At 33.0% G+C, this 17677-nt stretch overlaps 1 protein-coding gene across 2 annotated transcripts; it reads right to left on the bottom strand.

Moving 5' to 3' along the window:
- Positions 1-2775: 2775 nt before the first annotated feature.
- On the bottom strand, positions 2776-11537 carry LOC133857380 (probable caffeoyl-CoA O-methyltransferase At4g26220). 2 transcript variants are annotated; one of them, XM_062292633.1, is made up of 6 exons: positions 11418-11537; positions 11020-11092; positions 10833-10912; positions 10397-10541; positions 3288-3422; positions 2776-3197 (listed from the first exon to the last, which is right to left on the bottom strand). In XM_062292633.1, the coding sequence occupies exons 2-6, from the start codon at positions 11086-11088 to the stop codon at positions 2907-2909; spliced, it is 720 nt and encodes a 239-aa protein (XP_062148617.1). In that variant the 5' UTR covers positions 11089-11092; positions 11418-11537; the 3' UTR covers positions 2776-2906. The 2 variants fall into 2 exon arrangements, with proteins under 2 accessions (XP_062148617.1, XP_062148618.1); XM_062292634.1 differs by lacking the exon at positions 11418-11537 and adding an exon at positions 11268-11335.
- Between the last annotated feature and the right edge of the window lie 6140 nt (positions 11538-17677).

Here is a 17677-nt window from a genome sequence, read left to right as displayed (position 1 = left end):
ATTTGAATCTCCAAAAACATGCATATTTAAGCTATTATCACAACCCCCAACCAGCTTATTGCTAGTCTCTGGCAATTCAAGCGATTTAAAACACAAATGAAAAGAACAAAGACTCAAGAAAAGAAAAAACTTTTTTTTTTTTAAATGTCGAAAAACAACTAAAATAAAAGTACTAATTACACCACTTTTCACTGGCATTCTCGATTGCATCTAGCGGATGCAACAAGTCTTTAAAACCCTAGGTGTCCTTAGTGGACGAGTTATAGTCTCGTGAGGGCTTACTAGAAGCGATACCCACAAACGATATGTTATTTCCAACAACTTGCTCAATCTTGACTTCAAATTAAACAAAAGCCAAACTATGTTATCAGTGAGAGTGAAGTATCACAAACAATATCGTTCTTATTCATTGACAAGCTTAGAATAACAAACACCATTTTCACAAGTATAAAACATCCAAAATAGGTCACATTACCTATAATTGACAAGTGAAAATTTGATGCATCACTTATCCATTTTATAGTTAGGATTTAAAGTTGATGCATTTAATAGTGTATATAATTTCATATTATTTAATTTTTTTAAAAAAACGTGCTACATTGACTTAATATACATCATTAAATGCACAAACTTCAAATCAGGACCTTAATATCCATTTTATTTAATGAAATTGAGGGATCTTAATCTATTTTCTTTGAAAGCTGCTACAGGTACAAAGAGAAGCTTACCAACAAATTTACAAACTAACGTGGAGCTTTATATGAGGCTCCACGTCAGTTTAATGTAAAAATAGTCAAAAAAAATAAAATTAAATACATAAGACAAAAACACCCTTCTTATTCCGGTTGAATCCAGACACCGCTAGAAGTCCAACACACCGGCCAACCATGACCCCAACCAGCCTTGTGGAAGTCCGACTACTAGAAACGGCCGGCGAGGACCAAGTAAGGGAACAGCGGCGACAGGGGTGAGTTTCCGGCCGGATCTGGGTTTGGGAATGGACGATCGGCCGAATCTGGGTTCGAGAAGGCCGGATCTCTGGCCGCCAGCGAGATCTGGCGAGCGTGGGCATCCCGACAAGAGATCCGGCCGGATCTCAGATCTGGCCGATCGTGAGTTTCGGCTGTATCTCAGATCTGGCCAGATTTCTCAAACCCACATCGGTCGAGCGTGAGTTTCCGACCAGATCCAGTTGAGAGGGGAGAGAGAGAGTGCTGGAGAGAGGGAGAATGGCCGGCAAGAGGGGAGAGTGGGGGAGAGATTTTGGATTGGTGAAGGGAAGGGCATTTTCGTATTTGTATAAAATGTCATGTCAATTTGTAAACCTCCCTTTGTAAAAATGTAAGTACCTCTAGCATTTTCTATTTTCTTTTGAGTTTATTGTTGGGAAGCCCAATTCCTTTTGATTTTTTATTCCCATGTGATCCTTTTCCCCGCATTAAATAAAAAAAAATAAAATTGTGTTAAAGTTGTTGTGGGATCTCAATTATTATCCTAAAGTTGTCATATATTAAAGTTATTGGAAAATCTCAATTATTATCCGAAAGTTGTCATACGTTAAAGTTGTTGGAGAATCTCAATTATTATCCTAAAGTTGTCACGTGTTAAAGTTGTTGGAGAATCTCAATTATTATCCTAAAGTTGTCATGTGTTAAATTTGTTGGAAAATCTCAATTATTATCCTAAAGCTAGAATTATATTTTAAAAAAAATCATTAATTGTTACATGAATATTTTACATGAAGTTGTGACAAAAAAACAAAATTTATTATAATTAGATCTATTATGAGCAAAATTTATTAGTCGATCTTAGTTCCCTTTCTTTTTTTCTTACGGTATAGTATTTGATAACGTTTTTAACAAGTGCTTTCTGTGATTTAGTTTAAAAAGCTTTTTAATTTGATGTAAAGGTGATAAGAGGGAGTTTTATGTTTGCATTGTGTTCTGAGAGAAAGTTGCTTGTTAATATTTTGACTTTTTTGAATAGGAAAAAAAAAGAACGTAGAAAAGTGTTGGCAAACAGACTTGAATCGTCCTCACTATCTTATGTTACAGAATATATTCTTCATATAATTGTGATTGGATATAGTAAGATAATATATGAGATTGATTTGATTACCATTGTAAATATATCAAGGGATAAAAGTAAAATGTAGTCTTTTTGATTTTATCTTGTAAACGTAATTCATAAACCGAACCACGTAAATTTTTTTGTGTCTATTTTATTATTCCGCTTTATTTATTTGTTTTTAACTTTACGTTTTCTTTCATCTTGAAGCCTTGCCTTGCTTAGTCTCTTGCGCTTGGGGTGGCTTGCTCCCAAAGTGTCACGCATGTCAGTTCTGGGAACATTTTTGAAAAATAGCCATTAGGCTTAATTGTAGTTAACCCTAAATATTATTATGATTTTCTAATCACTGGAATTATATTTAAACAACATTTGGACTTGAACTCTGGAACATTGTTGGACTTGAACTAGAACTGAACAACAAATAAAACACCTAACCAATAAGGAAATTAAAGACACTTGATAACAATATACTCCAAACACCCTTAGGTTGCGTTAGGTATGTGGAATAGTTATTCCATAAGAGAAAATGAATAGCTTCTATTGGAGATGGAAGAAAGTGAAATGGAATGGCCATTTCTATGGTCCAAGAGGTAATGACTATTCCAAGTGTTAGGATATATATGTATACTTTAACACCGAGACTATTTTATTGTAACTTCTCCCATTTTTAATAAGACTATTCCTTTTTTTCTAATGAAACGGTCATTATGCGTACCAAACTTATTCTTAATCTTCATACCTCAACGGGTTTTGCATCACATGCTTACAGTACTTATTAATTTCAACTAGATAACAGAAAGCCTTGCAATGTATCACTGCAGGTTTATTTTTGATACTCAGCAAATTCGCTTGCAGATAAGAATGCCGTCACCCACTGAAGCATGAGATATTTCAACGCGAGGGTCAACAGAGATGGAGATGTTGAACTCAATGGTAGACTGCCTCCAGGCCTTTTTCGTTTCTGGAACATCCTCTTCAGGCAACGCAACATATCCTCCCCACAGTGTGTTATCATAGATAACCATCCCACCAACCTTAACCAGCTTCATCATCCTCTCATGGTAATTCCAATAATTACCCTTGTCCGCATCCACAAAACCAAAGTCAAAACTCCCTTCATTCTTTGGCTGCAATCAAATTCTTGTAAAGTGAAAAATAAGAACAAAAACAGGTGAAGCTCAGAAGTAGGAAGAACTGCATGGGTAAAGCTTACTTACGTCTTCCAAAAGTTCATCAAGAACTGGTAAAGCTTGTGACTCAATAAAGTTAATCTTGTGTTCAACGCCAGCTTTCTTTATAATTGGCAAGCCGATCGTCTCATATGTTTTCCGATCGACATCTATGGCTGTGATCTGCATGTAAGATTTTATCTCCATATATGGCCTATATGCCACATAAGGAAGCATTTATTAATCATTTAATAAATGAATAGTATATACGGTATTACGGTTAGATAATTTAATTAATTAAATTACCGTAATGGAATCGATTAATTGATTCAAAATCAATTAATAATATTGTTTCCTTGATGGGAGGAACAATACGGTACTTACCATATTTGAGGGTCCCTGATCTAGCCTATAAATAAACAGCCTGTGTACACCATCAGTACGGCAATACAGTCATAGGCATAGGTTAGAAGATCCCTCAAATAACCTTTTCTTGTTCTTCAGATGGATCGTGGAGACGCTTGAGCAAATATGGCTAGAGGTAAGCTTGAATCCTGTTTTATTCGTTTTCCGCTGCGCATGTTAGTTTAAGTAATATGTTCATTATTTCTAACATGTGGTATCAGAGCATCTTCTATGCTATTTTGCTCAGCATTAAATGTTTTGTTGAATCCAGTAATTTCCTTTGTGAATATAATTTGTTGTTCACGTACAGATTGAATAACATACGGATATTTTTTTATTCATAATATATTATTTGTTTTCTGTGAAACAAACTTCAGAATATGTTTTATTGTTTTAGAGACATTTGGTTTTGAACTGCTATGGGGTATTGGTATGCTCAAGAAAGCCATCAGAGAGAAAGAAACCGTAAAAACCATTTTCAGTGAAAATCACGAGTTTTCGTGAAATATTCAAGAAAGGTCCCGGAAAACCCCACCATCGAGTGGCCGCCGCTCATAGCCGCTTGCAGAAGGCGGCGACCCGTCGTGGCCGACACCGTTCTGTCTAAGGAGAAGCCAAGCGGCCTCTTCCCCTCACCGGGATTGGCGGCCCTTGCGGGCCGCCCGAACCATGGACGCCATCCAGAGACGCCGCTGGCCGTTGGGCATAGCGGCGTCGTTGCCCAAAGAGGAGAGGCCGGTTCAACCGGCCTCTACCCGTCACTAGGACGGGCAGCCTCCAAGGGTCGCCGGTGACAATATCGGCGGCCCGTGGAGTTGGGTGAATGGCGACCCCTTTGGGTCGCCGTGACCTGATAAGCGGCAGCCCTCGTGGCTGCCGCATGAGGAAACAGCGGGATTGGCGGCGAATCATGAGGTAGAAGAAGAATGGGCGGCGGCGGCGGTTAGGGTTTCAGAAAGGGTTTTCGGGTCAACGGGTCGGATTACGGGTAGGGTTTCACACCAATTCGGTTTTCGGGTCATGGGTCATTCGGTTTTGGGCCATTATTAAAAAAAAAATGCTGATCGGGTCGTGACACGGGTCGGGTTTAAAACCCACACGCACAACCCGATATCAAGTGGGCTGACCCGAACGGGTCAGCCCAATCAAGGAACTAACCCATTCGGGTCAGCCCAATCCAAGGGCTGACCCATTAGGTCAGCCCAAGAGACCCTATTCAGTTTAAAAAAAAAAAAAAAAAAAGGGAGCTTTTAATTGGGCTGACCCAATTCAGTTTATTAAAATTGAAGGACCCATTTAAGTGGGTTGACCCGTTTTGGGCCAGCCCTATATAGAGACCCAATCCGATTAGGTGGGTTGACCCAAATGGATCAGCCCAATACAGTAACCCATTTCAGTAACCCATCAAGAATAGTAGGCTCATGTGGGGTTTAGAACTTGGGTTCACCAAGTGTAAAGGGCCTTGGCCACCTACTAAACCATTGGGCCATATTTTTTATTATGTCCTCATATTGCAGTTTTATTCCACTTATTATTTACAGTGCTGTATTTTAAGATTATTGTTTCTTTAATACATATATTGAGGAATATATTTTAATTGTTGAATTTATATTGTTATATATAAATTGTTTGATGCCTAGACCTAAGAATAATCAACAATACCATAAATACTGGTGTGTTTACAGTAATATCTAAGAATGCAATGTCGGGGAAAGTTCTGGCAAGGAAAGTCTTGGGATTTAAGTGTGTCCGGTGTGACCCCCCTCACTTTCCTGGGAGTTCATCTGCTTGCACCTTGGAAAATGCTGTTTACCCCATTTAAGTATTGGTTTGTTATATTCCTGGGCTATTAAGGGGGCATCTATAAAGTTGTTAGATGTTAATGAAGTAGTAATTATCATGATAATTTTGGGAGAGCCACAGCATCCCGGTTTTTAATGATAATTACATCAGGATTACACATAAGAACATCATAAAGAATTTTATTAGATGTTCATAAACTGCAGAGTGATTATTATGATTTTGGGAGAGCCACAGCATCTCGATTTCATATAGAAAAATTAACATCGTCTTGTAATTAATTCATAAATTTAATTACTTATCCCCAAAGGGAATTTTTATTTTTATGACTTAATTAGAATAAGATAACAAATTTAGTATTAAAAGTAAAATTTCTTTCGGTTGCCCAAAGGTACGAAGAATTTTATTTATTAATATTTAAATTTGCTTTAGTCTTATTAATAAAGAGTAAATTTCATGCGTGATGCAACCTTTGCCCAAAGGTAGGTTGAAATTTACTATTTAAATTGGCATTGGCTAATTTAAAATAAAGATGACATCGTCTTGTAGTTAATTCATAAATTTAATTACTTATCCCCAAAGGGAAGTTTTTATTTTTATGACTTAATTAGAATAAGATAACAAATTTAGTATTAAAAGTAAAATTTCTCTCGGTTGCCCAAAGGTACGAAGAATTTTATTTATTAATATTTAAATTTGCTTTAGTCTTATTAATAAAGAGTAAATTTCATGCGTGATGCAACCTTTGCCCACAGGTAGGTTGAAATTTACTATTTAAATTGGCATTGGCTAATTTAAAATAAGGTTAATTCATAGCATTAAAGTATTTATTTTCTTGGTTATTGCAGCTGTTCATATTACTCTACTTTGGTACTTTTATATTCCAATACATTATGGTAATATTTTTCTGACTGGAAAAGGATTAATATGCCTTTTCATTTGAGTGTTTCTAATTCCATTATGAGAATGAAGGATATTGTAGTTTAGCTTAAGTTCCTAAAGATTGAGATTTTTTAAGTCATTATTGGTCTATTTCAATTTTGAATTCTCTCTTCTAAGTGTATAATTTTATCTTGTAACACACGTAAGAATAAATGGTTAGTAAATAAACTTCTAACCATGTGTGTTCAAGGATATGAGAGAATTTATAAAGTGTTAACATGATTACTCATGTCAAGGGAAGGACCAATAAATGCAATCATGTCCAACACTTAAAGCATGAGAATAAAGTGCCAATAAAGTATTATGGCAATCAAGATACTTATTTCTCATGCAATAAGAAAAATTAAGGGCATATAAAGAAAGATTGTATGAAGTATAAGAAATGACTTAAAATAAAGATAATCTCATACATCTAGTACGTCGTGAATCTCTTTTAGTGACTCAATCAAATATATTGTGGATTGATTATGGTTTAACAATCCACATTGTCAACACAAATGCAGAGTCCTTTTTAAAATGGATAACACGTGTTTATAATTTGAGTTTGTTGGGATCTATAGGTTAATTTTAAAATTCAGTTATAATTTTGACCTCAAAAAATGATTTATATTCCATAATCCTTTTGAAATCTATTTTCTAGTTTGGCTTATTAAAAATTTCAATTTTATTTTAAACTTGAAATTTTTCTTATTTTTTGGTGGAATATTGGTTGGGGTTTATTTAAAGTCTATTTAAAATTGACCTACGTCCCAATTTTTGAAACAAAATTATTTGTTTAATTCTGCATAGTGATGTTGACGTAAAGTAGAGTCTTTGAGAATTTAAAATGCTCTGGTTATGGCTTTGGAGATTGAAATATATCTCCATACAGTAAATAAAAGTCGGTAATTTACTGACTTTGGTTCTTGTGTGGGCTGCATAAGGGAAAGCATACCAACAAGACCACTAGAGGTGCCGAAGATAGCATTTTGAGATTCTTGAGATCATGTACATTGAAAGGTGTTGACCTTTTCATACTCACTGCCTGAATGGTCAGAGATATTTTTTATCTCTTTTAGTGATGACCATATAAAGTTTATGTATCTCTATCTTCTAAATATTAAAGCTGAGATATTGAATGCTTTCAATACCTATAAGGAAGAAGAAGAGAAACAATATGAAGATCAAAAGATCTAATGTAGGCATAGAGTATTAAGGTAGGTACACACAAAAGGAAATGATTAGTAATACTAATCTGTTATTACCCTTATAGAGTAAAGCTTTGAAGACCGTTGTGTATATGTTAAACAGGATTCCATCTAAGGTTGTCCATAAGACACCTTTTAAAGCATGAAATAGATGGAAGCTTAGTTTAAATTATTTACACATATGGGGTTGCCTTGCTAAAGAGAGGATTTATAATCCTCGCCTTAGGAAATTAGATTCAAGGACAACCAGCGGATCTTTTATAAGCTATCTAGTAAACTTTAAAGGGTTTTAATGTTTTATTGTCCTTCATATAAGTCTAGAGTTGTTGATTGCAAAATTTCTAGAGGATGCAGAACCTAGTGAGAGTGCTCATTCACACAAATTGAAATTTGAGGAAGCACTAGAGTTGGCCAAATCTCCTCCTCATAGAGGATGATTGATTGTATTCAGGGAAAATCAGATTGATTATCCTGAGCCACAATCATTTCTAGAACAACCAACTCATACAGAACAGGTTCAAAAGTCTATTCTCCCATTGCAAAAAATGCAGAGGAAGTAGAATTAAGAAAATCCTATAGAATAAGGAGATCAACAATTATTAGTGATCATGTTGTATATCTCCCAGAGTCTGATATTAACATTGGACATAAAGATGATCCAAATTTGTTTTCACATGATATGAGTGGAGAAAACTCCACATTGAGATTCAGTGCCATGAAGTAAGAGTTAAATCCATTGCTCAACAGTCTAGCTAGACTCGTAGCCAATGGTTTTACTCATAAGGAAGGCATTGATTATCGTGAAACATTCTCTCCAGTGTCTAAGGATGGTTCATCAAGATGATCATAGCATTAGTAGCTCATTTTTTTATCTAGAGCTACATCAAGTGGATGCGAAAACAACTTTTCTGAATAGGGATCTTAAAGACGAGGTTTACATGAAACAATCAAAAAGTTTTATAAATAACAGTCAGAAAGCTTGCAAATTAAAGAATTCTATTTATGGGCTGTGATAGATCTCTCAATGGTAAGATACTTTTTACAAGGTTATTGTTTGTAGAAAACCTTGTTGATTAGTATATATACCTTAAGGTCAGTGGGAGTACAGTAATCTTTATAGTCCTATATTTGCAAGTGGTGATTTAGGTTTGCTACATAAAGTTCACAAAAACTTTGAAATGAAGGAACCTCTTATGTCTTTTGACATAGAGATTCACAGAGACATAAAGAATATTAACATTGTCTCGGAAGGTCTACATTGAAAAAGTTTTGAAAAAAATTTAGAAACCTTCAGTAGCAATTAAGAGGGACTAATTAAATACAGATTAATGTCCCAAAAGGTATTGGAATAAGGGCAGATGAAAAGTTTTAAGTGTCTGCATTATACATAACCATATGACTGACAATAAATATATTGAGTCAATAAAGTGCTGCAAATAAAGTCTTGCGGTATATGCAAGGAACCAAGAAGTACAACTTAACCTAAGGATACACTTTCCATTTGAAGGTGGTTAGTTGTTCAGAATTGAGTTTTGCTGATTGTGTAGATAGTAAAAAAGTCTACTTTAGGGTATATATCTTTTTATTGAAGGATATATCCTAAAGATGCAGTATGCAGACTATAGTTACTACGTCTACCAAGAAAGCTAAAAGTCTAGCGTGCTATGAATTTAGTACACAGGCATGATGGTTGAGACATTTGTTGAAAGTCTCAATCTTGTCGATTTTTCAGTTAGACCATAAAGATATTCTGCGGTAATTCTACTATAATCTTCTTTTATAAGAATAAAGAGTAGAAGCAGAAGTAAATCGACATTAAGTATCTCAGTACGAGAGATAACATTAAGAGACATAAAGGGTCTATTGAGCATATAAGTACTGAATTAATGATTGCGGATCCCATGACTTACAGTTTACCGGTAAATAAAGAATAAAGTCATGCGGAATATATGAGACTCATTAATTCATTTTTTGCTTGGTTTGTCTCTTTTTGGTCTATAGACATAAAGTTATTATAATAAAGATTTTTTGTGCACATTTTGTTATTTTATCCATGAGGATAAATAAAGTTGGACCCGAATGACTTATAGGAAGTTCATTCATAAAGCTTGATTATCCATAAGGTACTCATGTAATGAGTGTTTTACATCGTGATACATGGAAGGGACGACCTAATTTTATAATGGTTTTACCGCCATGATTCGTGTGAAACATTTCTTATCTGAGTGGGAGGATTCCATAAGTGATTGGCCAAACTAAGGAACCTAATACCATAAAGTCATGTGTCATAAAGGCCAAGTGGGAGAATGTAAGATTTTATCTCCATATATGGCCTATATGCCACATAAGGAAGCATTTATTAATCATTTAATAAATGAATAGTATATACGGTATTACGGTTAGGTAATTTAATTAATTAAATTACCGTAATGGAATCGATTAATTGATTCAAAATCAATTAATAATATTGTTTCCTTGATGGGAGGAACAATACGGTACTTACCATATTTGAGGGTCCCTGATCTAGCCTATAAATAAACAGCCTGTGTACACCATCAGTACGGCAATACAGTCATAGGCATAGGTTAGAAGATCCCTCAAATAACCTTTTCTTGTTCTTCAGATGGATCGTGGAGACGCTTGAGCAAATATGGCTAGAGGTAAGCTTGAATCCTGTTTTATTCGTTTTCCGCTGCGCATGTTAGTTTAAGTAATATGTTCATTATTTCTAACACTGCAAACCTTCGCCATCATCAGGCATGCAGGAACAAAGATATTTTGAGAGACGTACGTATTGATTACTCAATATATAGTTTTGCAAACCTTGCCATCATCAGGAATTGTAAGAGCTGTGAGGAGAAGAGAGTATCCTGTAAAGACCCCAACTTCAATTGTCTTCTTTGCATTTACTAACTTCAAGAGCATGGCCATTAGTTGACCTGCATCTGGTGACGTACCGAAGATTGCTCTGGCCGGAAAAGAAAATGCCCCGTTTGAGAATGCGTTTAAAAAAAAAAAATGACGATTTAAAACGTGAAAAAATTAACGTTTTCAAATTACGGGCAAGGAAGCACCATTATTTTAAACTCACTGTTGTCATTAATTATTATCTAATGTGATGGTTTTGTCATCCCCTTGAGGAAAGTTCTTGGTGAGACATTGATTTACATGTTAATTAGCACAGGATTAGGCTCTTTTACATTACAGCAAAGACACATTATGTGATATTCAATCGTTCAGCAAATTAAAGAAAAGTTACCGCGGATTGTTTGCAGTAGCTTCCCTTAGCTCTTTTAGAGGCTCTGCTTCTCGTGGGTACACACTGGTGGCCAGTATATACTACCAAAACAGTGATATATATTGTATATTCATGTCAAAAGCCAAAAGAAAAAAATTAGCATATAATTAATGGAAGAAAATCTAAAGAAGGTAAGATTGGAAAATACCTCGTATAACTCCTGACTTTGGAGTACAACAGGGTTTGGCAAGAATTCTTTCTGTTTGGTGTTTTCCATTGCTCTGAAATGAAAAAAGTAATATAAAGGGAAATATTCTTTCTCACTCAGATCGTAATATATATATATTAACCTTTCTCACTCAGATCACTTCAAATAAAACCCCACAGAAGGAAAAGAAAATGTCCAAGAGAAACACAGAAAAGCAGATAAAAGGGAAAAACTATGAATTATGATACCGGCTGGGATGAACACAAAGACGGCCAGTTATAGAAGGCGGTGCATGCTAATATGAATTAAGGCATAAATGATCCAAACGTTGTGACAGTGCTTTGACAAGATTTATAGAAAAGTTTCCAAATGTAGACTGAGATGGAGTAGCAAGTTACCTAAGGAACTGATCTGGTTGAGTCCCCTGGCCGGATCTGGTTTCAGCACAAGAAGTCGGTGGCGCACTGCGCACTGCGCACTGAGAAACGAGGAGTCAAGATCGATCCTCTTAATTTATAAGTTCTATTTTAAAGGATTAATCATTCTTGCACAATATTTACATAATTTTTGTACTACTTTTATTATTATTTTTTAATTAATTATTGAATTTTTTTTTTTTCTACAAGTAGGCCCTAAATATTTAATGATTGATCTTAAAAAAAAAGTTATTAGAATTATATAAGAATTCTGTAAGAATCATTATTCATTTTACATTTTATATATATATATAAAACTGCTTTTACTGTAGATACGTATTTGTAAAATCATTTTGTAATATGATATTATTATTATCATTACTAGGACTAGCTTTTTTAAAAGAAGAAGTAATTAATTTAAGAGGTGAAATAACTAATTGTGATTCTTTATGAATAAGGCTTAATGATTCATTAGGAGTATATTCTTCATGAATAATTTTATTAGGTAAATGACTAATTTCATTAGGTAAGGAAATTTTACCATCATTATCTTGTTGTGTAATATTATTTATATTTTTACTATCATCATTAAGACTTGTTATTTTAAGAGGAAAAACAATTATTTGTGATTCTAGGTATATAGGAGTTATAGATTCAGAAGGAAGATTAGAAGAGTATACTTCTTGAGTATTTTCAGTTTTACTAATATTATCTTCTTCAATGTTAATTTTTTCATAATTATGCTCAAACCAGGGGAAGAAATATATATCTGTTCTTAATTCATTCATATGATTATACCATCTAGTTCTTATGTTATTCTGTTCTATTTGTGAAAATTAATTAAAAAACCATTTTCTCTTATTATCATTTTCAGGAGACATAAAATCTTTTCGTATTTTATCTTTATTTATTTCATAATTTCCATTTAACTCATTTCTAATTTTCATCATAATTTCAAAATCTTTCATAACCCTATTTTCTCCATTATTTATATCGTTCCCATTATTACTATCAACTAAAGAAGGCCTATGAGACCTAGAGGAAGAGTTCCTAAAGATTGAATCCATCATTTGTTTTAATATTCTAAGTTTTCAATAATCAGCTTCAAACTACTAACTGGACCACTGCCTGGACCACCCTCAACGCTCTCCTGGCAAACGGGCTAAACCAACGGCCTTACGCTAAACCAACGGCCTTACGCTAAACCAACGCTAGCAGTTCGGACTGACCACCTACGACTCGGAATATTATCACAAACTCTGAACCCTATCTTGTATTATATTATTTATTTCAAATTTTAAATCTTGACTTGTAGTAGGATATTTTTCTTGTTTAGAATTATTAGAAACATTAATAAGATTATAATTTATATCATTAGCAATAATTTTCTTTCTTTGAATAATTTGATATAAGTATTTTAATTTTGTTTCTGGATCTTCAATTTGGTTTATTAATTCCAATATTATTTTTTCTTCTCTTGTTAAAGTATTTATATCTTTTCTGCACATATTCTTATTATTATAAAAACATAATCTTATTTCAATATCAGAATATTTAATATTTTGAGATATAGTATTGTTATTATTAATTTGTAATAATTCTTCAGATTCAAATAATATATCTAAGAGTTGGGATTTAGCTTTAAGGTTTTTATTTTTATATTTTATTTTGCAATTATGACTATTTTGATTATATTTATAATGTATATGTTGTCTCTTATTATGCTGAAAACTTTTAAAGCTTTTTATCTTATAAGGTTTGTATGATCTTATCTTCTTTTTATGAAACTTATACTTAATGAATGATATTATTAAAGAAATAAAACAATTTAGAAAACCATTTTGATAAAAAGATCCTAATTCTTTTTTATCATATTTCTTATCCTTAAAATGATTTGTTAATCTTAAATCATAAATTATACATAAATTTAATTCTATATGTTTTAATGCATTAATAATTCTTCTATATGTAAGACTCATACAATCATTGTAACAATTATTAAGTTTTTCTTTAACCTTATGGGCAAAATAATTTATAAATCTTTCTTTCCAAAAAGGGATTCTATTATTCATTTTGATTAATAATTCTAGAAGAAATACATCTTTATACCACTTAAAATCTGTTGAAGAAAGATATTTTAAATGTTTCAAATTTTTATAAATATTTTTCTTATATCTTAAAACATCTTTTATAGATTGATTTGAAACAATATTAAATATTTGATAATCTGATTTATTAGGACATTTATAAGTATTTGCTATTATATCATGCAAGATATCTAAAATTTCATAATCTGATAAATCATCTATATTCCAATTATGCAAAGCATTAGCTATGTAAACATTTCACGTGATACATTGAATTATTGCTGCTGTCCACTTCCAAGCAAGAATTCAGAAAGACTGATTTAAAGAAATAATTCGAAAACATAATATAAAGGAGAATCATATAGTGAAAAGAGAGACGAAGTAATAAACATACTTGATTATATTGATTCGAAGAAGATGATACAAAGCCTTGATGCGAGGCAAGATAAGATACAAGGAAGGGAAGGGAATAGTACACTGATAGTACTGATACAAAAGGATAGAAAGGCTAAAGGCTTAGAAAGGCTGATGGCTTCTTTCTGAAAGCTTCTTTCTAAAACTCCTAAAGGGTTCTCCAGGCTTCTGCCTTCTAAACATATCTTACATGCCTTTATATAGGCGAAAAGGAAAGGAAGATTACAAATATAAACAGTAGAAAATATTTTACATATCTTTTGAACAGTAGGGTAGGTAATATTCCGTAACAATAATTCTGGGTTGTCGGCAGCAATAATTCAACGCGATTCTGGACAGCAGCAATAATTCAATGTATTGGGCAACAATAATTCGAAATGATTCTGGACAGCAGCAATAATTCAATGTACCACGTGTCTTTTGAACAGTAAAACACCAATAATTCTTGAGAAGGTAATAATTCAATGCTCTGCATGACTTCTGAACAGTAATGCAGCAATAATTCTGAGTCTTCTGAGCATCATTTGTCTTTTGCGTCGGCTTGATACAATGATTCAAAAGTCTTGATACCAAAAGTCTTCGTTCAATGTTTTGCATCTTTTCAAGGGCATCTCAAAATAATACGGCTCATAATGCATCTTCATAAATGATTCTTCAAAAAGTCTTCATACTATTATTATGATCCGGATTGAATCCGTTGAGGAATTTTCTGTAGAATTTCCGCTGGAAATTCTTCATACTCATTCACCTTAGCTTTTCCTTCCTCCGCTGGAGTTAGGCGCTTAGGATTTTGTGGAATTTCCGCTGGAAATTTTCCATACTCATTCACCTTAGCCTTTCCTTTCTCCGCTGGAGATAGGCGCTTAGGATTATGAATTCTTCTAGGTGTCATTATTCCTGATCTGATTCATAAAGTCTTCATAATTCTAAATCTGCATAGTCTGCATAAGGATCTTGAGAATATCCTGCTAATACTGGTTCATCTTCATCATCTTCATCATCTGATAATTGAGATAAGGTTTCTAACAAATGTTTTCTGAATTCTTGCTTGGAAGTGGAGGATGCTAATTTTGCCTGATTGATACTTTTCTTTAGGAGAAACTGATTCTGATCTGTAGATTGATTCTTGGATAATCCTATGATTTTTGTTATAATATCATCATAATCATACTTGTCCCACCACTTGATAGAGATGGTACGAACAATATATTTAATGTTATTATCAGGAGAGACAAAGTTGTAATCCCAGGACAAGATCCAAGGGATATTAAAATGAAGAAAGCAATATAATTCTGGAGGGAAGAGATTAAATGGAGCAGGTGAAGGAAAATTCTTTGAATATTCTAATAATTTGTTACAAAGGGGAGAAGGTAGGATACTAGTTTCGGCTCCAAAAAGCTTCCACCATTTATCAAACCATAGAGGCAAATTTTTGATTTCATGAATTTTATCAAAGGTAAAAAACCAAGAATGTTGATAACGATTATTCTGAAAGAAAAAGGTATTATACCAAGCTTTTTGATAATCAAAATAATTATAAGTTTGAGGAACAAATGGTTGAGTAAATCTTTTTCCCTGCCAAGGGTTATGACTCCACTGAGTAGGAGAAAGAACATTTTTAATAGTGCATTTGGAGAAAGCAATCCTTTTATGATCAGGATCATATTTGCAAGGGGTGTGTGATAGAAGGACTGATCCAGAGTCAACAAGTATGAATTCATAAAATTTTTTGTTCTTATTTTGGTCTTCTGGCAGAAAATCCCATCCTGGTGGGAAGACTTTTGTGACTAATTCTCTAGCATTTTTCATATGTTGGTATTCAGGTTCAACAGGAAATAATTTTGGCTGGTATGATTTATACTTATGCAAAATTTGTGAAGGTTGGGAAATTGGACTAGAATTCATGCTTTCTGAAGAATGTTCTGGCTGATTCTTTGAGGAGGATGATGCAGCTTGAGCAAAGGTGGTTAATTTAGTAGGCAAGGGAGGAAAATTTCCTAGAATAGTAAACCTATTCTGAGAAGGGATATGATTCATAGAAGGAGAGGTAAAGGAAGGATTGGTCGAAGATTCCTTATTCATGGCATAATCTGCTGGATTTTGTATTTTTGATCTATCTGGCTTATTCATTTTCCCTGTAAAAATTCACGGGTTAAAAAAATCAGGAATACTATTTGATTCTCCTTTTATATATTCAATTTTGAAATCAAAAGAACTTAAAATTGCTTGCCATCTAGCAAATATTTGTTTAGAAGCAATATTTTTAACATCTTTTTGTAAAACATCTTTTGCACTTTTACAATCAACACGAACAAGAAATTCTTGATTTAAAAGATCATCTTGAAATTTATGAATGCATAATACAATAGCTAAAATTTCTTTTTTAATAGTACTATAATTTTGTTGTGCAGTATTCCATATGCCAGAATGATAACGGACTAATTGTTCTTTTGAATTAGAAGTTTTTTGCTTAAGGATACCTCCATATCCTATTTCTGAGGCATCAGTTTCAACAATTTTGAAAGTATTAGGAGAAGGAAGACCTAAACAAGGAAGGACTTTGACATGTTTTTTAACCTGCTTAACAACTTCTGTGTGTTGATTAGACCAAGGAGGAGGATCTTTTTGTAATCGTTGATAAAGTGGTTTACAAATGATTCTAAGATTTTCATAATAATCAGAAATATAATTTAAGCTTCCTAGAAATCTTTGTAACTGATTCTTGTCTTTTATTTCATCAGGAAATTTATCTGCAAATTGTAATGACCTATTTATGGGGGTAATAGTATTCTGGACAATATTATGACCAAGAAAACGAATATTATTCTGAAATAAACTAATTTTAGTAGGTGAAACTACTAATCCATTATTCTTTATGATTTGGACAAAAGTATGTAAATGTTTCCAATGTTGTTCTATTGATTTGGAGAAAATTAAGACATCATCAATGTATACAATGGAGAAATCGGAAAAAGGAGTGAAAATATCATTCATAATATTTTGAAATTCACTAGGAGCATTTTTTAATCCAAAAGGCATGACATTCCATTCATAGTGTCCAAAAGGGACAGTAAAAGCAGTTTTATATCTATCATTTTCATCTATTTGAATTTGCCAAAATCCACTCTTCATATCAAATTTTGAAAATATAATTGCATCATATAATCTTGAAAGTAAATCTTTTTTATTGGGAATTGGATATCTTATCCATTTTAGAGCTTCATTTAAAGGTTTATAATTTATAACCAATCTAGGGGCTCCTCTTTCTAATTCGGCATTTTTCTGGACATAAAAGGCTGAACAACTCCAAGGAGATCTACTTTTCCTTATTAGACCTTTTTGTAATAAGTCTTGGATTTCTTTTTTGCAATATTCTAATAATTCTTGATTCATTTGGATAGGTCTGGCCTTTGTTGGTATTGTTTTCTCATTAAAGTCTGATTCATAAGGTAATTGAACAACATGATTCTTTCTATGCCAAAAAGCATTTGGAATGTTAGCACAAATATCTGATTCTATTTTTTCTTGAAAATTTTTAATTTTTTGTTTCAATAAAGGATCCTTTAATTGTTCTTCTATTCTTTTGTGTTTTAAATCTTGTCTTAAGAACATTATTTGTTTTTCTTTTCTGCTTCTTATTTGTTTAGAAATAACATTAATATCTTGAAATATGGAAATATCTTTTAGTATATTAATATCTTTAGTCATTGGTGGTAAAATAAATTTAAATAGAATTTTCTT

This window comes from Alnus glutinosa, chromosome 14 (assembly GCF_958979055.1).
Source record: "Alnus glutinosa chromosome 14, dhAlnGlut1.1, whole genome shotgun sequence".
Lineage (NCBI taxonomy): Eukaryota > Viridiplantae > Streptophyta > Magnoliopsida > Fagales > Betulaceae > Alnus > Alnus glutinosa.
The sequence above is the reverse complement of the archived record's forward strand: the minus strand, read 5'-3'. Positions and strand labels throughout refer to the sequence as shown.